General features: G+C 37.8%; 1 protein-coding gene across 3 annotated transcripts in view; it reads left to right on the top strand.

The window, feature by feature from the left end:
* The window catches only part of tmem198aa (transmembrane protein 198aa), a 34,798-nt gene extending 14,120 nt beyond the window's left edge, over positions 1-20,678 (top strand). For 2 of the 3 annotated variants that reach the window (XM_067410097.1, XM_067410095.1), the window contains exons 2-5: positions 11,190-11,475; positions 14,792-15,367; positions 18,940-19,187; positions 19,324-20,678. In XM_067410097.1, the coding sequence (XP_067266198.1) occupies positions 11,307-11,475; positions 14,792-15,367; positions 18,940-19,187; positions 19,324-19,476 (1,146 nt within the window). In that variant the 5' untranslated portion in view covers positions 11,190-11,306 and the 3' untranslated portion in view covers positions 19,477-20,678. Of the gene's footprint in view, positions 1-1,176; positions 1,298-11,189; positions 11,476-14,791; positions 15,368-18,939; positions 19,188-19,323 lie in introns of those variants that run through there. The other variant, XM_067410096.1, reaches the window with a different exon arrangement.
* The last annotated feature ends 3,095 nt before the right edge of the window (positions 20,679-23,773 follow it).

Below are 23,773 nucleotides of genomic sequence, written 5' to 3'. Positions count from 1 at the left end.
CCCATTTACTACATTAGTAGGAAAAATTTGTTTGGTTACTGACATTCTTCCAAATATCTTCCTTTGTGTTCAGCAGAAGACAGAAATTCATACAGGCTTGGACCTAATTGAGGGGTGAGTAAATGATGACAGAATTTAATTTTTTTTCGGTGAACTATCTCTTTATTGCAATGGTAAAGCAATAAAATATTTTCAGGAAGAGTGTATTCAGCTTTTTTATTTTTCATAAAAATATGGCATTCAGTTTCTTCAAACAGTGGTATAAAGCTATTCAAAACATCATTCAATGTAATTGTGATAATCGTAATGAATAATCGCAATTACAATTTCAAGGGAATAATCAACAATTATGATTTTTTTTGTTATAATTGTGCAGCCGTACTGTGAATAAAAGCCTAATCTGCTCATCATATAAAGCAATCTTTCCTCTTCAGATACCTGGAACTGAATACAAATGCATTTCTTCTTCAATCTCTTTTCGTTTCATTAAAAATATCTTCATTTGTGTTTCGAAGATGAACAAAAGTCTTATAGGTTTGGATTAACATGAGGGTGAGTAAATGATCCTTTAAACAATGTGTCTCAGAATCTGTGCTCTGTGTGTTTTGTGCATATATATGGTAGTCATGGTGTTCGTAGGGCTGCGTTGGACTCCACGATTGTTCTCTGACTCAGAATGGTAACACACAGTGGGGCTGCTGTAGGGTTAGTCATTGTTTAGAGCGAACCGCCAGTGGACAAAAATGAAGAATGCCAGACTGAAAGACACACACATTGGTTTGCACATGACTATGTACACATTGCATACAAACACCCATCACATTGCTAATATCATTCAGGTCAGCAGAAGGAGAAAGCCGGTCCAGTGCTAATGGAATTTAGAGCAGAAGCTCTCAACAAGATTAACGAGGTTTAACGGGGCCATCGCCTTGTCCGCTGAATCACTCAGTCCAACCGCACACACATAGACTCTTATTCCCTTTTCTCTCTCGTTTACACACCCAAACGCACATACACTTATCTCTCAAATACGTGTCCGTTCTCTTTATCTCGCACTGACACACGCCGTCACCCTTTCCTCTCTTTTATTCTCTTGCACGCTCACCCACCCCTCCATTCAGCCTCTCGCATTTCTCTACAAAACTGTCTGTCCCTTTAACCTGGCAACCATTGCCTGGGAGACCTCCACAATGGTGACTGCAGCGGAATAAGAAATGGAGACTTTAGTAGGATGCTCCTTTATCTCCATTGCCCAAAGCTCTCAGCTGGCATCTGATCTCTTGCTGTCATTCCAAATGTAAGTGGTTATTCGGGGAGCAGGAGCTCTACATTTTACCTGTCAGATGCTGCCTTCCACACCTGCAAGTGCTCTGCTGGGAGCTAATGAATGGGATGTTGTTATTCAGAGTTTAGTGTAGTGTGTGGAAGGATTATTGAGGCTTCTTTCTGCAGCTCTCGGATGTGTTCTTGTGGGATAGAAATAAATGTGCACTGTAAACCTAAATAATCTGGAAAAACTCCAAAAAATTGAGGCAATCGGTGAAGAAATTCAAAGTTTAAGTAAGCAGAATTGGCAGTTTTTTCATTCTTATTCATACGTTTACATTAAAATTATCATGTTACCTCAATGTAAACATTTTTATTAGTGTAAACTTGGCTAGCTACAACAAGCTACTTCAAAAAATGCTAACTTGCTAATTAGCTAACATGTTAGAAATAGCATGGTATAGCGCTTGCCCAATGAATACAGCAATATGAAGCGTTTAACATACTTACTCTCAAACCAAAGCAGCATATGCCACTTGATACCATGATGGTAACTCTCCAAAAACCCACGTTAACAGAAACTCTTCTAAATTAGCACAACAAAACATTAATCACTACTAAATCTCCCACTTAACATTAATCTTGCGCAGACAAAAAACAAACAAACACTTAATTTTAACATTTACTCTCCCTTTTGAGTGCCATGGGCAAAACATGCTGAGAAAAAGAAATCCCAGCCCAGTTTCAGTTAAAATGATGTTCGTCTAAATTAAAAGAAGTAAGTTAATTAAACTCAAAACAAAAAAAGTTCAGTTTACTTAAAATATATCAGTTCTGTGAACTTGAAAGAAAAAGAAAGTGCTAAATATCATAAAGTTAATTTGACTGAACTAATTTGTTTAATTTTAAGTTTGTCCTACTCAAACCAATTAATTATTTTGAGTGTTAGGGTTTACAGTGTGTATGTGAGCGATAGCTTGGCCAACACAGAACATGCTCGCACAGAACAAGTTTGAACAAACCTTGTTCACAAAGTTCTAAACATTTCTCACCCCTTTATTTATGAAATACTTTGAAATTGTTTTCAGCTACCATTAAGAGCTAGCACTCTCAGACCAAACATTTAGCCATGTTTAAATCCATTCTGTACACTTTCCCCTAAAATCAGCAAAGAAAATATGATTAGAATTGACCTTAGAATAACATAAAAGGGGTCATAAAATGCATAAATCAATTTTCCTTTATCTTTTCAAATAAATGTTTAATGTACCATGAAAACATAACTTTCAGAACTTATGAATTCATTAACACTTGAATGCATCAACAACGTCTGCTTGTCGTTCAGCAATTTGGCCACTTGTCATCTTGGAATAATGAGGAAGAAGGATATTGTTGTTCCAGTTAGAATATATCTACTGGTAAAAGTATCCTTCCAATGGATTCCAGTCTAAAGAAAGAGTGTCTGATGTTTATTTTTAGCGAGATACTTGGTGATTTCAGTCCAACACATTTCAGCACGGATTATTTTGTGATCCTGTATCTTAATGTTTTGTAAAGAGGCTTTTATTTAAAAGTGGGGCAATGTCAACTATACCGAATCTGATAGCAAACCCACAAAGCAATTTGTTGCATTCATTTCAAATGCAAATATAGGAGTCCTTCAGGTTTACCTGAAAATGAAATAATTTACTCGCCCTCATGTCATTCTGCTGAGGAAAAAAAAAAGGATATTTTGAATGTTTCAGGATGTTCCGTACAAAGTGATAATTTTGATTCAGAAGATTCGGAATATGCAAGTCAAGTTATATGGATTAATTACACACAACTTATTTTTAAGTTTTTGGGTCTCATTGACTTTCGTAATATGGACAAAAGCAGCTGAAACGTTCTTGAAAATATGTTATTTTGTGCTAAAAGTCGTAAAAGTTTGTTTGACGCAAAATTCTGTTTTTAAACCGGTTTGACTTACTTTCTTCTGTGGAACATTTGGGTGTAATGCTTGGGTGACCATTGACTTCCAAGACATTTCCCAAAATATCTTCTCATATGTTCCACAAAAAAAAAAAAGAGAGAAAAAAGAAAAAAGAAGAAGGTTTTGAAATGACATGAAGGTGAGTAAATGACAGAATTGCCATTTTTGAGTGAACTATCCCTTTTAGTGAGAGAGCAGCTGTTTTAAATAAGGGATTGTTCTTAGGATTTAGCTCACTTTGTTTTTAGTTCTTCATGTAATACACAATTGGTTTTGTTTCCAGCTGGATGGGTGTTTACCTTATTCTGTCATCTGTGAATCTTGCCCAGTGTTCCACTTATTGCAGACATGTGCATAGTGGCGTGATGTATTTTCAGGATCGCCATGTGCCTATAGTGGCTGCTGTTATAGTTAACCTAGATGCAGACAAATGGGGCTGTTTGTAGCATAGATCTGGGCTTTTCACATTCTGTTTTTTTTTTTTTTTTTTAAATCCCAAGTCATTCTTTGTGCTCTCAATAAGGCGGATAGTTTCAGAGACAGTCCCCATAGGCTGTACTCGAGCCCATCATAGTGTCTGTTATTGTTCAGTTGGACAGCTGTTTACATTGATCTACCATTTTCCTTCTAATGAGCAAGGCACATACATATCACGTGCATAATACAGTATATACACAGGTCGAGCTTCATTCTGCTGACATTCTCTCTGCGGGCCCTTCGGCGGTCTGTGTAAAATATTCATGAAGAGTTGCAAGTTCAGTAGAGCCTTTTGTTCTACATCATGACTGACATCTACACCCGAGGCAGACAACGACTCTTTGCCCATGATCTGAAGTGCAACGGGACGTACCGAAGGTACCATCAGAAGGTAGAGAGAGCACAACAGAGATTTGAGTTTTTTTAGTGATTGGAAAGAAGTTGAAGACAGCTTATTTTCTTCAAAGACAGCTGGTGTTGAATAATGCTCTTTGCATTGAGATGGAGTAATACCTGTATGTAATAATTTTTTCCAGGATCTAACTCTTACATCTCTCTCTGAGGTCGAGGCAACCTCTCTGAACGTTCCAATTTCTTTAGAGGAATTAAAGGAAACCCTTATGGCTATGAAAAAGTCGTCGGAAGTCACCGGGATGGGATGGAATCCCTTCAGAACTATACCTTGCTTTCTGGAATGAGTTGGGACAGCCATTGTTAAACATGATTCTTCATTCTGTTTGAGAGGGCTCTTTCAATAATAGTGCCAACATGGCCATTATCACACTGTTACCTAAGCCTGGCAAAGATCTAACTCAGTGTGGGAATCATAGACCATTGTCTCTTCTAAACAGTGATGTTAAATTGTATGCCAAAGTCTTGGCATCCCGTTTAGACATTTTTATGACTAATTTGGTGCATAATGATCAAACCGGTTTTATTAGATCACGATTGGCAGCAGATAATGTCCGCCGTTTATTGCATGTCATACAGTGGAATTTGATTCACCATGCGCCGGCCGCACAATCTTTAGATGCTGAAAAAGCCTTTGACAGGCTCGAATGGCAATATCTTTGGACAGTACTAGAGCGTTTTGGCTTAGGGAGTGACTTTAATAATATGGTCAAAATTTTATATGCTAATCCCTCTGTGGTGGTCATGACAGGTGGCATTTTCTCATCCCAGTTTTCCATCTTATGCGGCACTCGTCAGTGATGCGCTCTCTTACCGTTGTTGTTCAAACTTTTTCTTGAACCTCTTGCACAGAAAATCCGTCAGCATACTATGGTGAAGCCCATTACTTTTTGTAATACTTCACATCGGATATATTTATATGCAGATGACATTTAATTTTATGTTAGTGATACAGCTAATTCAATCAAGCATGTTTTGTCTGTTTTTAATTCTTTTAGTTTATTTTCTTAGTATATAAAATTAATTTGACCAAATCTGCTTTAATGCATTTTTAAACAATTTATCATCTCCGGTTATTCTGCCAACTTGTATACCAATAGTATCTAGCTTTAGGTATCTGGGCATTGAGATTTTTTTCTTTTTTACATACAATAGCTTTAAAAAAATTTTCAAGGTATAGATAATCGTATAGCTACGGACTTGACTCGTTGGTCAGCGCTACCATTATCTCTTCAAGCTCAGTGCTTCCCACACATAGACTTCACTTGGGCGGGCTGCCCACGTATAATAACGGCCGCCCAAGTATATTTGGAGACACATTTTTGCTTTTATTATTTTTATCCTCTTATACATTTATATCCACGCAAGATAAGGAAACTCGTTATGTGTTTGTCAGAACTGTTTACTCCCACTGACATTCCCACAGGTGCTGCATTTTGCAAAGTCACAAGGCGGCGCTGTTGCGCGTTCTACAAGCTCGCGCAACAGTGCTTCAGACTGATTCAAAGTGATTCTCAATTAATGAAAAGCGCAGATTTATGCCAAGCGATTGCTAATGAACTCAAGTTGATGAATTATTACAATGTCTACTTTATGGCCTTTATATAAAATATTTTAGACAATTGTAAGAATCTGAAGGATCAGCCTGCAAAAGTACAGACATTTCAAAATAAGAGTCCCGGTGTATTTCCTGTGTGGCTTGTTTATAATTAAAAGTCACACGCTAAGTTTTTTCTTTTTCTTTTGGGCATTATTGGTATTTTGGTTACACAATAAATCGTATTTAATTTGATTTCCATTTAATTCATAGTAAATTATTGTAGTCTCCCCCACAGGAAGAAAAGACTAAGAACATTATTTGACACACATATTATTAATTTTATAAATTTTACTAGTAAAATCTGTGTCCCATTCACTGAGACACTATATGGCAGCAAGGAGAACATAGGAAAAGGTGAACCATTTAAATGCTGTAATTTTGCATAATTTACAATAATAATGCATAATATTAGTATGTAATTAAATGTAATATGCTATATAATTAAAATTAATTTCAATAAATAAAAATACTGTTAAAAATCACACATTATTTGTTTGTCACATGTAGTAGACCATTTTTGTGCTGTGGGTAATTGGAGGATTTTTCGCCCGGCTACCACCGCAAGTATATTTCAAACCTGTGGGAAGCACTGAAGCTCGTATATCTATAATTAAAATGGATGTTCTACTTTGTATTATTTTTTTTCTCTTCTATGATACCACTTGCACCACCTACTGATTACTGGTCTAAGCTTCAAACATTAACCTCTATGGATGGAAAACCTCCCCGTATAAAATATGCAACTCTGCAACGTTGCAAAGATGCGGGTGGTCTGGCATTGCCAAACTTTAAGTTTTATCATTGGGCATTTATTTTGCAACCTCTTACAATATGGTTGAACCCTGACCCTCTTGTATCTTGGCAACCGGTTGAATTTAATTTGGTTTTACCGTACAGATTAAAAGATTTAATTTATTGTAATGTTCCGTTGAAAAATGTGAAACTGCGTTTTGGCCCAATAATAACATCTTTTTATCTGGCGTGCTGCTTCAAATTTCTGTCACAATGACCTTAAATGGCACTCTCATACTCTGTTATTTAATAATCATAGTCTCCTTACAGACAATAAACCTTTTGTTTTTTCAGAATGTAGCGATAGAGGCATTCATGTTTTAGCCGACATTTGGGGGGGAAAATGGTCTTCGAACATTTAATGATTTTTGTTAAATGTATAATTTACCAGGAACCTCCCTTTTCTTTTATCTTCGCTTAAGATCAGCCATGAGAGCATACGGGGTTCCATGGGGGAATAATAACTCCTGTCTTACTATGCACAAAATTTTGACAAATAAAAGTACGAGGGGTAAAGTATCTTCTTTCTACTACTTATTCTTGGAAGCTTCTTATAAGCATTTACCAATGTTAAACATCTGGTATAGAGATCTACATGGTACAGAAATAGAGGATAATAATGACGAAATCTGTTGGGACTCAATATGGGCCAAACTTAAACTTGTTTCAAAAAACCCTAACCATCAACTAATTCACTACAAATTGATTCATAGGATGTATCTTACCCCTAGAAAACATTATTTAATGAAGCTTTCCTCATCTTCCAATTGTAATTTCTACCCGGGAGGTGTGGTAGGCACATTTAAGCATATGTTCTGGGATTGATTTTGGGAAACGAATATCTACTACTTTGAAAGACATTCTGGAAACTGATATACCATGCTGTCCTAAGCTTTTGCTTTAAAATGATGATTCATCCTTCAGCTTTTTCTTGTCTCAGAAAAAATTGCTATTCTCTGGATTAACTACAGCTAAGAAAATGCATTGGAAACCTCCACACTCTTTAGCTTGGTCACACTGGATGTATTCTTTCCTGGAAATTGCTAATATGGAGCTATTGGTGGCAAGTGGGTGGGTGGGTGGAATGGGTTGGGCTAGTACTGAAAATCAAAAGAGTTCAGTGTTTTGCACTTTTTTTCATTTATGTCTTATTATATATGTAACCTGTAATACTCAATAAAAATTTGATCACAAAAAAAAAAAAAAACTGTGCTACAAGTTTACCCATGCATGGATAAAGGCAAACATGGCTTAATAAAATGATCTCTCTCTCTCTCTCTCTCTCTCTCTCTCTCTCTCTCTCTCTCGTCATCTATATCTTTTTTCCCCTCTTGTTTTTTCTCTGCTGGAAAATCCAGTTTAAGCTGGTTGCTTTGAAACATGGTAGCTGGTTTCTAGGTGATCCAAGCTGGTTATTAAATGGTCTAGGTTGTCATTTAGTTGGTCAAAGCTGGTCAGTGGCTAGTTGACCAGTCTGTATGTTTCAAAAACCAGCTGGTAGCTAATCTCATGCAAACTACACTTCAACTACATTCAAATATATACAACTATAATCAACTACACTGAAAAAAAAGAGTAGGATTTACTAGAAAAAAGCTACGAAACAATCTTCACTCAGAAATTCTTAAATTAAACGGCATGTTTTTAAGTAAGGGCAACACACAGTTCTTTGTGGATTTAAATAGAAAATTCCCAAGTTAAGTTTATTTGCTCTGTTTCAAGTAAATTATGCTCACACTTTGTAAAATCTTCTTAAAGGGTTAGTTCACCCAAAAATGAAAATAATGTCATTAATTACTCACCCTCATGTCGTTCTACACCCGTAAGACATTCGTTCATCCGTGGAACACAAATTAAGATATTTTTGATGAAATCCGATGAGGCCTCCATTGCCAGCAAGATAATTTACACTTTCAATGCCCAGAAAGCTACTAAATTTAAAACGGTTAAATTTAAAAGAGACATTTAAAACAGTTCATATGACTACAGTGGTTCAACCTTAATGTTATAAAGTGACGAGAATACTTTTTGTGTGCCAAAAAACCCAAAATAACAACTTTATTCAACAATATCTAGTGATGGCCGATTTCAAAACACTGCTTCATGAAGCTTTACAAATCTTTTGTTTTTTCGAATCAGTGGATCAGAGCACGTATCAAACTGCCAAAGCCATGTGATTTCAGTAAATGAGGCTTCATTGCTTCACAAGTATTTCGAAATGTTTCAAAATTTCAATGAAATGTTTCAAATTTCATGTGACTTTGGCAGTTTGATACACGCTCTGAACCACTGATTGGAAAAAACAAAAGATTCGTAAAGCTTCATGAAGCAGTGTTTTGAAATCGCCCATCACTAGATATTGTTTACTAAAGTCGTTATTTAGTTTTTTTTGGTGCACAAAAAGTATTCTCGTCACTTCATAACATTAAGGTTGACCCCTTGTAGTCACATGAACTATTTTAAATATGTCTTTAGTAGCTTTCTGGGCATTTGAAAGTGTTAATTATCTTGCTGGCAATGGAGGCCTCACTGAGCCATTGGATTTTATCAAAAAGATCTTGTGTTCTGAAGATGAACGAAGGTCTTTCGGCATAGAACGACATGAGGGTGAGTAATTAATGACAGAATTGTCCTTTTTGGGTGAACTAACCCTTTAAGTAATGCTTGAAAAAATACTACTTCAATGCTAATATGTATCTTATTTAAATTCTGGGTAATGTTTACTTTTAAGTATTTTTTTTTAACATTACTATTAATTTGTGAAGCATTAATACTGAAAATGTGTTCAGTAAAAATATCTGAACATAAGCCAATAATATTGACAGACATCATTTTACATAAAAAAACCCCCCTGAATTGTAAATGTATTAAGCTGGTATTGTTTTTGGTCCTGATCTCTTTTCCTTGATTTTTCTCTTTTCCTTCCTGTCTTGATAGTGGGCCAGGTTGTTATTTGCACATCTTGGGTGTAGAAGGGAAGGGGTTTTCTTAAGCGGGAGAGAAATCACCAGCGCTGGAAAAACTGTAAGGCAGGCTAAAACATTGATTGGTTCTCAGGCTGTTGCCATGGTGGCAGGTCACTCTCCTCATCTTAGCCAAATGGTGTATATCTTGTAGCATCCCAGAATTACACTGTTGTTATGACAACAGACAGGAAGTGATGTATTGTTTTCCCAGTTACATAAAGGCTTTGTTTTCTATAGTTCTCTTGCGAGTAGTAACCAACTTGCAATAATAATCTCTAGCCTCATTGCCAATATGAGGATACTTCTAGCATTCTGCCACAGAGCTGAAGAGCTGTTGTTCTGAAATATGCGTCACCTTGTAAATAAAAAGGACTGGTGTCGCTGGAAATTGCCCTTTTATGTTTACATTAATGTATTATTAAAAGCGCTGCCTGACATTTCAGTTGAGCTTTTTAGTCACGGATGAAAATAAAATGTCTCTGTTCATTAATGAAGTGTATTTGTTTCTATCAGATCCACAGTAAATGCCAAAGGGCAAGAGATTTTAGTTTGAATTAGACTAATGAATACCCCAGAGTCTAAGTTAAAGTTGAATATATGTAGCAGCTAAATAATTTTTGTTTTCTATGCTTTCAACAGATTTTTAAGTTTAATGTCATTTCAAACCACCATCAAAGCACGACTAGAGAAAGATTGACGCGTCTCTGAAAGTAGTGGAGATGATATTTTAAAGTTCCTGTACCAATATTCACTTCATTCAAAGTTGTATTAATTGCATTCCAGTAGGGTTTGGTGCATTTTGGGATTGCAATATATTTGCCTGATGTCTGAATCAAATACAGAGGGAACCAACATATAAATACACCTTTGAGATTCAGACTCTAGAAATTATATTACCATCCCAAAACGCACTAAACCCTACTGGAATCTAATGAAAAAAATATATTTTTAAATAAAATTGATATAGTATATTATGTCTGAATTGTAGAGGAAACCAACACATAAATTAAATGAGGCAGTTTCCCCCTTCAGCCATATTGTAGAAATGGACCATTGATGGTGTGAATGAGACTTTTATTGTAGTACATTTTTCTAAAGCAAGCAAAATCTCTCATAGACAAAGAGATGTAGTCTTTTGTGTTTGGATGTTTGATGTAAAATGAAGGACGCATTCTGTGGAAAATCTTAAATTAATGTTTTGTCAAACATTGATGTTTTCTGTCCTTTGGGCTTGTGCATTAACAAATAATCACCATACGTCTTTGAAGTACACAGTAGCAAATGTTGACTCAAGGCAAATATGCTCAGTGTGATGCAGTTAAAATCAATTAAAGCACTGCTGTCAACCAAAGCAGCGCATACATCCACTGAGATAATATAAAGAACGGTTTAGTTTTAGATTAGAATTATAATACTTTTTTTTTTCTTTGTTTATGTGTACTCTTTCAGTTTTTAAAATGTCAGGCAATGCCACTATATATTTTGAAGAATAAAAAAAAGAGTCTATATGAAGTGAAAATATGACTTGATGCAAGAGTTGAATACATTCGGACAGCTGTCTGGCATGAGATTGTCTGATGTTGTCACAAAGAGAATTTTTAAATTTGATCTGGCTATACCATGTTCATTTTGACAGGTAGAGTCAAACTGTCTCTGACGCTCATGATTTAATATCTGCACATATTCTTCTTATCTCTTTGAACAGGTGAATTGTTGTGGATGGGAACCTTCTCTGCACCCTTTACCTTCCACATGACCCCACTTTCCCTGTTACCTCGGCTCCCGTAAAGATACGTTACACTCTTTAACACACACTGACAGCATGACGTCCACTGCCCGGATTCTGGCCTTTAAGCTCTCCCCACCCTCTCAGGATGGCAGTCCAGAGCGTCTGTTCAGCTGTGATGAGGACATTGAACGGCGCTATGAGGTGGTCCCATCTGTCGTCTGCTCCATGTGTTGCCTCTTTGGCATCATCTACTGCTTCTTTGGTAGGTTGCAAAGGATGAATGAAATGATTTTATTTAGATTGCAGACAGCAGAACAGACTGGTTTGGAGAAATGCAGATTTACATAAGAAGTATTACTCAGAATGAGCACAGCCATGACCTGATTGCATGGATATGTTTTTTGTCTCGTTATCACAAACATCGTTTCAGCTGTGGTTGTTATAGCTAAATTTAATTCACATAATAACCATCTGAATGTGACAACCAGACAAGGGTGACAAATCTATGTCCCTCTCTATTAGATAAGCTTTATCACTACCACTTGACTGTGAAATTTGCTTTCTCTGCCCATTACTTGCTAGGAGAGAGAGAGAGAGAGGATCGAGGCCATCTCAGCTGTGACGAACAGCAGCATATAGAGTCTCTTCTCTCTGTGGCATTCTGGCCCCAGTGTGACTGTTAAAATGTTAAAACGTGTTGTTTATTCTTCCTGCACTTCCGATGCCAATTTGGGCCATTATCAACTGTTCTAAATTGGATAATTTGAAAGCAGATAATCTCTCAGTGAAAAACACACATTGATCGATTTAAAAGCTACTTTTGTACAGTACTGTAGCAACAAAATGGACATCAATGGCACAGAGCATCAAGCACCTTCACTCAGGGCAATTCTGATGATCCCACTTATATGTTTCCAAACAAAATGTTTATCTCTGGAAAAGCTGTTTCATGTGGAAGCTTGTTTCTGCCATGAAATGAAACATTTTAAAGGATAATTGCAACTTTTTATCTCACAATTCTTGCTTTTTTTTTTTTTTTCCAGAATTGCGCAATATAAACTCTAAATTGCTAGTTATAAAGTCAGAATTGCGGGATATAAAATATGACTTTATAACACACAGTTGTGACTTTATATCACTCAATTCAGACTTTATAACTCGCTTTTGCAAGTTTATATTGTGCAATTCTGAGAAAAAATTGTGAGGTAAAAAGGTCACAATTACTTTTTTATTTTTTATTCGGTGGCGGTTCTGTATCTCTAAAAATAGGCCGGTATTGTTTCTTATCTTGTTAAAGGTGCCCTAGAACCAGTTTTAATAAGATGTAATATAAGTCTAAGGTGTCCCCTGAATGTGTCTGTGAAGTTTCAGCTCAAAATACCCCATAGATTTTTTTTTTTTATTTTTTTTTTTTACTTCATTTTTTGAGCCATAATTATATATGCACCGATTCAGTGCGTGGCCCCTTTAAATCTCGCGCTCCCCGCCCCCGAGCTCTTGACTGCCTTAACATAAACAAAGTTCACACAGCTAATATAACCCTCAAAATGGATCTTTACAAAGTGTTTGTCATTCATTCTGCATACATGCATCGATTCCTGTGAGTATGGTATTTATTTGGATGTTTACATTTCATTCTGAATGAGTTTGATAGTAACAGGCTAAAGCTAACATTACACACTGTTGGAGAAATTTATAAATAATGAAGTTGTGTTTATGAATTATGCAGACTGCAAGTGTTTAAAAATGAAAATAGTGACAGCTCTTGTCTCCGTGAATACAGTAAGAAACTATGGTAACTTTAACCACATTTAACAGTACATTAGCAACATGCTAACGAAACATTTAGAAAGACAATTTACAAACATCACTAAAAATATCATGATATCATGGATCATGTCAGTTATTATCACTCCATCTGCCATTTTTCGCTGTTGTTCTTTCTTGCTTACCTAGTCTGACGATTCAGCCGTGCACATCCAGACGTTTTGCCCTTGTCTAATGCTTGAACATGGGCTGGCATATGCAAATATTGGGGTCGTACATATTAATGATCCCGACTGTTATGTAACACTCAGTGTTATGTTGAGATTCGCCTGTTTTTCTGAGGTCTTTTAAACAAATGAGATTTATATAAGAAGGAGGAAACAATGGAGTTTGAGACTCACTGTATGTCTTTTCCATGTACTGAACTCTTCTTATTCATCTATGCCAAGATAAATTAAATTTTATCTCAATATATATATATATATTTTTCCCCTTATCATTCGATAATGATATTTAGCCCATCACAGCATTTATTTCATGCCATTAATGGGCAAGGAAATGCATTCCACATGTTTGTTAGACCTTAAGAATGAATGTTAACATAACTTTATTGTTTACAAACTCAACTGAATAAGTTGTTTTATGATATAATACAAACTTAGCATCAACAATGTCTAATTAACTTAATTCATAAAACTTGAACAATTTAATCAATCTTTTAAAATGTGTTCAAATTAAAATATAACAATTTACAACAAAACATTACATTATTTTTTTTTTTTTTTTTACATGTAAGGTGCTATAAGGTGCTGCAGTAAAATAAAATACTGCACAGCATGAATGAAAACATGGATGAAAAAAATGTCTTTATTTCTTTAAAAATATTTTACATTAACAGTAAATTACAAGTACATTTTAATATGCAATAGTAATAATATATTATACAATTGTTATGTATTATACAAGTGGCAACCTTCCGGTCTTTCTCTTAAATCCAACATGGAAGTGACTTAAAATTCATCCACTGGCCGCTAGAGACATAGAGAAAAAGATGTTTACAGCCTGGTAAAAAAAAAAAAGTGGTTTTGGTCTATATAGCTAATTTTGCCCTTCATGACAACTGTGAGGGGGGTGAATTTGTTTTTTTTATAACTCATTCGTTTGAATTATATTAAGCCTTAAAGTTCTGCTAAATTAAGGGCGTGGCCACTTGAGTGACAGGTGGATTGCCACTGCTCTTACTACTAGCTGTTTGTCTGCTGTCTCAGCTCCACTCATGTCCCGTCTCTTTGAGTGACGCGCTGCCAAGACGACAATGGCTGGCTCCGCCCACTTTGGGCTTCAAAAATGCTCTTCAGAAACCTACAGGTGACGTCATGGACGCTATATCCAATGTTTTATATAGTCTATGATATTATAATTTTGTTGTGAAGACTTTTTGAGTTTCAATGTGAATTTGATGAAAGCTTTTCTCAAAAAAATGGTAAAAAATAGATTTCCAGAACTTTCTTAACCTGTAGCATAGACTTTATGGCGTACGTTGACATGGAAGCCAAAAACCGACTGACTGTCACATTGATTTCTGCTGTGTGATGGGCTATTTGAACTATCCATATTGAGTAAAAATGTCCAGAGCTTATCGTTGTTATCAACATATATTTTATTGTAATGCTGTTTTGAGATTGTTTTATTTCCAAGCCCTAATATATACTATTACTCTTATTCATTGTCTGATAATATAATTTTCTCTTCCAAAATGATCTCTTCCTTTCCCACCTCCTCCTCCCCTATCCTGCCCTCTTCTCTTGTAGGGTACCGCTGCTTCAAGGCCGTAATGTTCCTCACGGGTCTAATGTTTGGTTCCATTATCATCTTCATGCTCTGCTATAAGGAGAGGGTCATGGATACTCAGCTAAGTGTGGAGGCCAGTGTGGGCATCGGCCTGGGAATCGGCACTTTGTGCGGTTTGGTCACTATGCTGGTCCGCAGCGTGGGACTTTTCATGGTTGGACTTCTCCTGGGTTTACTGGTCGCCCTTGCCTCTCTGGTGGTTCTGGAGGAGTTTTACCACCCGAGGACAGTGTGGCTTCCCCTGGGTGTGCTGCTGGGTTCGGGCATGCTGTTTGCTGTGCTCACATTGCAGTGGCAGCGCTGTTTCACCACCCTCTCCACCGCCGTCTTCGGATCAGCTGTGGTGACTGTGACTGTGGATTATTTTGTCGAGCTCTTCGCTCTGACACGGTATATCTATGAGAGGGTGAAAGTGGATCCACCTCGCCCCGTGTGTTGGTTCACATGGGTGGTGATGGGAGTTTGGCCCGTGCTGGCGCTGCTGGGTGTTCTTATTCAGTGGAAGGTCACGGCTGAAGGATATTCACACACAGAAGGTAAGTCTGGCAAGCATGTGGCAATTATAGTGAAAGGGACAAAACTGTGGCTTAAGCAAAAAGTATACTTGCCTTATCCACTTTCCGCTCCAGCTCATGGACAGTCAGTGTGATGTTAATTACGTCATGAGTGCTCAAAAACAATAGTGGATGTACTTCGAAAATGTCCATTTACGCTCATAGTCGATGGAGTATATTTTGAATGACTTGTGTGACTTGTGTGCACTATACGGTACGAAAAGCAGAAAATCAAGTATACCTAGGGCTTTAGTGTAACACAGGAGTATCCAGTCCTGCTAGTGAAGGGCTAATATCCTGCAGAGATTAGCTCCAACCTCCCCAAACACACTTGCCTGGAAGCATTTACAAATGTGTCCGAACTGCCCCCCTACACCCTTATATAGTGCACTCTTTGAGAGGACAGCCATTTGTAATGTCATTGCAATAGGAACCAATGCAGATATTCAGGAAAATGAGAGAGCTGCATGGGACACACAAATCAGATCTGAACAGTTGCAATACACAGTGTTCACAGTATTTCCAAATCCATAGTGGACATTATCGAGTGCACTAATTAAATCCCATAATGCACCACTTTAACAAGTGTACAGCCGATGTACTCTCTAGAGCAGGGGTTCTCAACTCTGGCCCTCATGGTCTACTTTTCTGCAGAGTTTAGATCCAACCTTAATCAAACACATCTAAACAGGCTAATCAAGGTCTTCAGGCTTACTATAAAGTTTCAGGAAGTTGAGTTTAATCAAGGCTAAGTCTCCGTTCACATTGTCAGTCCAAATGCAATTATTTGTGTATCCAATTGGAATCTAATCTAAATGATTGACTGTCTACACTGTGTATCGCAAATGCTCCGATCCGATTTATGTGTCCCATGGCGCTCTTTGTTTTCCAGAATATCTGCATTGGTTTCTATGGCAATGATGTTGCGTTGTTAGGTATACGCCAGAAACATCAACATGTTTTCTTATTTACAACATGACAATGTGTAGCCACCATGCTGGACTACTGCGTCTTAAGAGGCAGCAGCAGAAACTCAGGAGGCTGGTATAAGCAGCTTTATTCCGTTATCTCCATTATATTGTCATTTTCTGCTTGTTGACTGGCACTTTGCACAACCTTGTTTCTGCAGCAAATTTCAGCATGTTTCCTATTACAACGTCTGAAGTTTGTTTTACGTGGCGTGAGAAAGTCACATAAACCATGCGAAATCCAATCAGAGCACTCGGACTGAAACGGATTTCCAGAAATGCGATTTGAATAGGATTTCAAACCACATATGAATGTAGCTTGAAATGGAATTGCATTTCATGTGAATTCACACTTAAATCCAATTTGATTTCAATCGGATATGCACAAAAATTGGATTTGGACTAACAGTCTGAACGGGGCTTTTACTTTTCAGGAGAGTGGACCTCGAGGGCCAGAGTTTAGTACCCCTGCTCTAGACTAGAGAATACTCATGCATTGTGCAGGGTCACGCCGAGTGAACTTGTGATTGTGTCCACAGCATGCACTCAGTCTCCAAATTCGCTAACTTGTTTTTACCACTCCACTAGTCCACTTGAAGGAGTGAATGTAGGGATTTGTGAATGAGGGCATTGAGGCCGATTCTGGATACAGCCTAGTAATCCTGAAGACCTTGATTAGCTGGTTCAGCCGTGATTGATTAGGATTGAAGCTAAACTCTGCAGGATAGTGTCACTTCAGGAGCAAGATTGGACAGTAACATTACCATTAGTTCATATAAAGAAAGAGTTCACTCTGTCATTGTTTACTTAGTCTCATGTTGTTTCAAATTTGTATGTTTTTTTTCTTTTGTGGAACAATTAAAAAAAGTTTTTGTACATATTATGAAAGTCAGTGGGGTCCACAACTTTCAAGCTCCAAAAAGAGTGAATACAGGTGTAAATTTTTATCTTTCTGTTGGAAAACTTGGAATATACCAGTAGAGTAATGGATTAACTTCATGCTACCTTAACCTTTGCTTTTTGGATCTTTGAGGGTTTGGAGATTGATTTTCATAATATGAACAGAAGAATCCGAAACATTCAAAATGTGTTCTTTTATCCTCTGCAGCTGAAAGAAACCCATATGAGTTTGGAAGTTTGGAGAGTATAGCCCCGTTTCCACCGCAGGAACTTTACCCAGGAACTAGGGACTTTGGGCTGGTACTAAATAAAGTTCCGGGTAAAATTTCCCCCTCAGAAAAGTCCCTGATGGCGAGGTGGTACTTTTTCAGGAACTTTCAGGGGTGGGACTAGGTGCTGAACATGCTGATTGGTCGGATTCACGCCGCATTTGATTGGGCGACTCCACGCAGCAGTAAATTCAGTCACTGACAGGAAGAAACAGTCGCGCGCAGAACTACGTCACCGGAAAAAATAGCCTAATCTTCATGGTACTTTAGACCGCGTGGAAACGCAGAAGGCAACAGGTCTGGGGGGGACAAAAAGTTCCTGGGAGAAAAGTTCCTCGTACAATTGTTCCGGGTCATTTCGGTGGAAACGTGGCATATGACCAAATTTAGGGTTTTGAGTGAACTATCCCTTTAAGAGGACGTCCCTCGGTGGACTTCATTAAAACAAGGTGTCTTTCTGAAATTCCCCCCTTGGGTATCCTGGGAGTTTAGGGGTGATGAGGTTTTTGGTGGTTATCTATTTATGGATGTCCTAGTTAATTACCTGCAGTGGTAGTGATCCTGTGGAGATCAGACTGGCTCAGCTGCGCCCTCCATACAAGCTCCAATAGAGTCTCAGCGTGACTCAATGGGAAGCCCTGACCTAAAATCCTTGAATGGGGACTTTTAAACTGCTTCATCACTGTCTTGTAGAAAGCAACCACCAACATCTTCAGCACAGCAAGAGAGTATGCATGAAATTTCCATGGGTAGAAGTCACACTCTCTATGACTGATAAGACCACACAGAATTGTGTAGTTGAAAGTGAAGTAAGATATCGCCAGATGTCACCAGGACCTTGAATATTTCTCTATTAAACGTACATATTTACTTCTTCTCGTCAGCGCAAGGCTAAACAAAACGTTATGCTTAGATTCAGAATTAAACCGCGCACTGGGAAAGCGTGAACTGCGCTGGGGGTGGTTGCCATGGATACAAGCTGGGTCCTTGTTTGTTGGATTGGGGGAGGGGGCTATGATGAGGAAGGGGCAGAAGAATAGAGACGAGAGTGGGAGGAGTGTTTTCTGAGGGGGAGAGCGAGAAAGAAAGATCATTACATGAATTCCCTGACAGATGGGCCACGAAGCTGTTGAGGCACAACAGAGTGACTGAATGGGCAGAAATAATCCGTCTGTTTTTAATAATGACAGAGAACAGAATGTCGATTTAGCCTTGTGCAGAGCAGAATGTGTCAAAACACTCAACGGTTTGTTTAGCAGCTTGGCTTTGGACCACTGTTTGAGAAACCGAGCCAGTACACACAGTATAGTGTCTTTATGGCTTAGAATAACGCCTCTGTTTTGCAAGTTGTGACCTGATGTGCTAAAGCCGTATAAGAACATTTTCTTAAAATCCTTCCTTTTTCTTCTTCCTAAAGTCTTTATCAGTCACCAGCAGAGACGAGTGCAGTTAATGCGAATTCGTCAGAAGGAAGAGAGAAGGGAATGCACAAAGAAAAAGAAGAAAAAGCCACAGAAACAGCCGCCACAGCAACAGAAGTACCACCATCCCCCTCAGACCAACCCTCATCCCCCCAACCCTCCACCCAAACTCCAGCATCCAGAGCCCACCCACCGCCGGAAACCCAACACCATTCGCCGCTTCGATGGAGATGTACTTTCTCCGGTAGGTATTTGCCTGTCTTGCCGCCAATCCATCTGCCAGTTCACATTATCTAGAAATCAGAACCTGACATATGAATCTCTATGCTTATCTTTTCAATTCGTCAGAGATCGTTTACACGTTCACTCTCTTTTTTTAGAGTTATATCCAGAACTTCCGTGACAGACGTACGGACAGGAGGGGCTACTCTCATGGCAGGTTGATCGGCGGCTCACATGTTGTAGATTTGGACTATGACTATGGCTCCCAAGTGCCCCTAACAGCCCATACAGGCCCCGCAGTGAGAGGTTGATCTTCTACTGGATCTGAAATTGCACTGACCGAACCATTCCAAGAACTTTTGCAGCCGTATCAAATCAAGAGCATGTGGTTACAATGGCTGACGGGATTTTCATTCCCGAATCAATTTGCCGTATTCCCATGTTTTTTTTGTTGTTTTTTTTTAAAATAAAATGCCAGAAAAGTTGCAGCAAATGGATCGTTTACCTACTAAACAATGTGTAACCACAGTAAGGCTCCGTTCTCTTGCAATTAACTCCATTTTATATTGCTGAAGATGGTTGTGGTATGTGTGTCTGCTCCTCCGAGGCTCTTCTTCCCATAATTAGGCTGCTGTTTCACTCCGTCCGAGAAGAATGGTCTCATTACCACTGCAGCCGTTTCAAAAGAGATCCATTACGGGACCAAATACAGCCTTGGCTTTTAAGAGACTAAACTGTCATAAAACATGCACGGGTTCTACCAGACAGACTATATGAATATCCAGTTTACAGATTTAAACTTCAGTCCTCCTGTTTGTTTCTGACTTTTTAAAGATGTTTCAGATAACATTATGTTTACAGTACGGGCAGGGAAGTGTGTATCGTTTTATAACCGTTTCAAATGGCTTTATCTGCTCTGTGTCAGGGCCTACACGAATTCTGTCAAACTGTGTATGGTGAACACAATCTCCGTTCAGTCTGAGCCGATTGCACAAGCATATACTGAAATGTTCTGTGCATTTATTGTTGTTAGCCAATGCATGTGGGGAAAGTGCCATCATTACTCCTGATATACATGTTTGTAGTTGTTATATCCATTTAAGGCTAAAGTATCTAGAGACTGTTTGATTTGCTTCCAGTTAAATCTCAGGGGCGGTGGATTCGAGAGAAGCCCTAACGATGTAACTGTGAATACTAAGGGGTTTTGTGTGGATGATTTAAAAGTGTCCTTGTCTTTTATGAGAGAGTTTTGAAAGGGATTAAAGAAAGATGCCCTAGAAGAGTGGAAGAGATTTACAATGGTGGACTTCTCAGAAAAAAGATTGTGTATTTCTGAGTGTGTATAAAGCTTGAAAAGGAGAGATATAGACAGATTGTGTCTGTATTTGGTGTGTATATGCAGAGGGTGGTGTATGTGTGTGAACACATTTGTCATACTGTGAGTCTGCAGCAGGATTAAAGAGTTAGTTCAACCAAAATTGAAATTTCTGTCATTAATTATTCAGCCTCGTTTCGTTCCACACCCGTAAGACCTTCATTCATCTTTGGAATACAGAAGTGATCTTTTTGATGAAATCTGAGAGCTCTTTGACCCTTCCATAGAAGTCAATTTAATTACTACATTCAAGGTCCAGAATAGTATTAAAGACATCGTTAAAATAGTCCATGTGACTACAGTGGTTCAACTTTAAGCAAAGAAAATACTTTTTGTGCACAAAAACAAAACAAAAATAATGACTTTATTTAACAATTACGTAGTCTCCTACGCTGTTTACGTTGTAGACACGGTGCAGCAGCGCTTTCGGGTTCGACACTGTTCATGTGATGCTGACGCAGGAGCCGGCCAATAATGAGTTGGAGTTCTGACGTAGTACAAGAAAGCCTGCGCTGTCTATGCAATGGAGTTGTCAAAAGTACTGACTTCGGTACCAATTGGTACTGAAATTTTAAAAATGTGATGCTTTGAGCACTGTTGAGAGGATTTGTAAACACCTCTGATTGGTCATTGTGTTGATGCGCTCATCGGATATGTCTGTGATTGGCTACAATGATCAACGCACGGAAGCGTTTGAAAGCACACGGAAGTGTTTGAATTTGGGAGCGGCAGCATTTAAAAGCAGGTGTCTATCGGCAGACTGGTCCACGATAGAAGCCTGCTTTCAAACGTTCAAATGTGTATCTTTGTAAGCGCTCGGTGAAGAGCGTCATTGTTGACTATTTACAACATGTTTTTGAAGCATTGATCATTGAAGCCAATCACAGACATGTCCGATGAGCGCGTCAACACGATGACCAATCAGAGGTGTTTACGAATCCACTCAACAGCGATCAAAGCATCACATTTTTAAAATTTCAGTACCAACTTGGTACTAGTACTTTTGACAACTCTACTATACAACCTAAACAGTGTAGGAGACAGGGGAGAGATGAAATTGTTGAATAAAGTCAATATTTTTTAGTTTTTGCATACAAAAAGTATTCTCGTCGCTTTAAAGGTGCCCTAGAACTTTAAAAAAAAAAATGTAATATAAGTCTAAAGTGTCCCCTGAATGTGTCTGTGAAGTTTCAGCTCAAAATACCCCATAGATATTTTTTTTTTAATTCATTTTTTTAACTGTCTATTTTGGGGCATAATTAGAAATGAGCCAATTCAGGGTGTGTGGCCCTTTAAATCTCATGCTCCATGCCCCAAGAGCTCGTGCTTGCCTTAAACAACATTAAAAAACTGTTTAAACTGCTAATATAACCCTCAAAATGGATCTTTACAAGGTGTTCGTCATGCAGCATGTCTAATCGTTTAAGTACAGTGTTTATTTTGATGTTTTCATTTGATTCTGAATAAATTTGAGGCTGTGCGCCGTGGCTAACGGCTAATGCTACACTGTTGGAGAGATTTATAAAGAATGAAGTTGTTTATGAATTATACAGACTGCAAGTGTTTAAAAATGAAAATAACGACAGTCTTGTCTCCGTGAATACAGTAAGAAACGATGGTAACTTTAACCACATTTAACAGTACATAAGCAACATGCTAACAAAACATTTAGAAAGACAATTTACAAATATCACTAAAAATATCATGATATCATGAATCATGTCAGTTATTATTGCCCCATTTGCCATTTTTCGCTATTGTTCTTGCTTGCTTACCTAGTCTGATGATTCAGCTGTGCACATCCAGACGTTAATACTGGCTGCCCTTGTCTAATGCCTTGAACATGGGCTGGCATATGCAAATATTGGGGGCGTACATATTAATGATCCCAACTGTTACGTAACAGTCTGTGTTATGTTGAGATTCGCCTGTTCTTCGGAGGTCTTTTAAACAAATGAGATTTATATAAGAAGGAGGAAACAATGGTGTTTGAGACTCACTGTATGTCATTTCCATGTACTGAACTCTTGTTATTTAACTATGCCAAGGTAAATTCAATTTTTGAATCTAGGGCACCTTTAAGGTTGAACCACTGCCGTCACGTGGACTATTTTAACAATGTCTTTACTACCTTTCTGGGCCTTGAAATTGGTTATGACAGTGTTGTGTATAGAGAGGTCAGGAGCTCTCGGATTTCATCAAAAATATCTTAATTTGTGTTCCAAAGATGAACGAAGGTCTTACATGTTTAAAACGACATGAGGGTGAGTAATTAATGACAGAATTTTCATGTTTGGGTGAACTAACCTTTTAAGTCTGCTTAACCTTCATATATGGATGCAGGGTGATTTCACACCCAGTTTCTCCTCCATGTTTATCAGGGCTGTGGGAGCAATGAAGAGTCAAAGTCTAATCTTTTCCTCACTCTGATGTAGTGAAAGGGCTCAAAGGCTTAAATTCCTCTGTGTTTACCGTCTCTTTTAAAGCGACAGCATGGCTCTCTTGTAAATTTTGTACATTGTCTTAATGTATATATGCTTATATGTGATTCTGTATTATTGCTAGTGCTTTGATTAATTTTTTTTTTTCTAATTTTCAGTGGTTACATCTGTGTGCTGAAGAATTGTCTTTTTGAATTGTCTCATTGATAGTCATTTGTAATAATTTATTTCTAATTTATTAGATGACGACTTCAAGTGGAGCTCTGTGTGTAATTAAATTGATGTTGACCATTATTATTATTATTATTATTGTTATTATTCCTAAGCAAGCATGTATTTGTACAGTACTGATAACCATAAATGTTGTGCTCCTGAAGTCAAGTATACATGTGTATGTGTCCATTTCTCTCTTAACACTCTGCTCTTTAAGGAAGTTGGCAGATACATGGCAAAGGTAGATTCCTTTGAGGCATAGTAAGGGTGAAACATATTAAATTGTGTGAACTAGTTACTGGCGGGTATGCGCCAGCAATAAAGACAAAACATGCTCAAGTAGGTCTGTGATGCAAAACACAATTTCCCATTTTTGAAATAAATGTGTATATCCCTGCAGGGGTAGAATTCATTTACACAGAGGAAAATGAAAAATCACTTTAAAATGGATTACTGTTGTCATCTTATTATTTTAGTTGCAAATTAAATGAAAGCACTCAGCTGAAATCACATCTGAAGCTTTTTCCATCAATCTATTTGAGATGTCTCATACTGCAATTTCTCAAGATGCAGAAATAC

This window comes from Chanodichthys erythropterus, chromosome 14 (genome assembly GCF_024489055.1).
Source record: "Chanodichthys erythropterus isolate Z2021 chromosome 14, ASM2448905v1, whole genome shotgun sequence".
Taxonomy (NCBI): domain Eukaryota; kingdom Metazoa; phylum Chordata; class Actinopteri; order Cypriniformes; family Xenocyprididae; genus Chanodichthys; species Chanodichthys erythropterus.
Note: the sequence above shows the minus strand (reverse complement) of the source record. Positions and strands in the feature narration are given on the sequence as shown.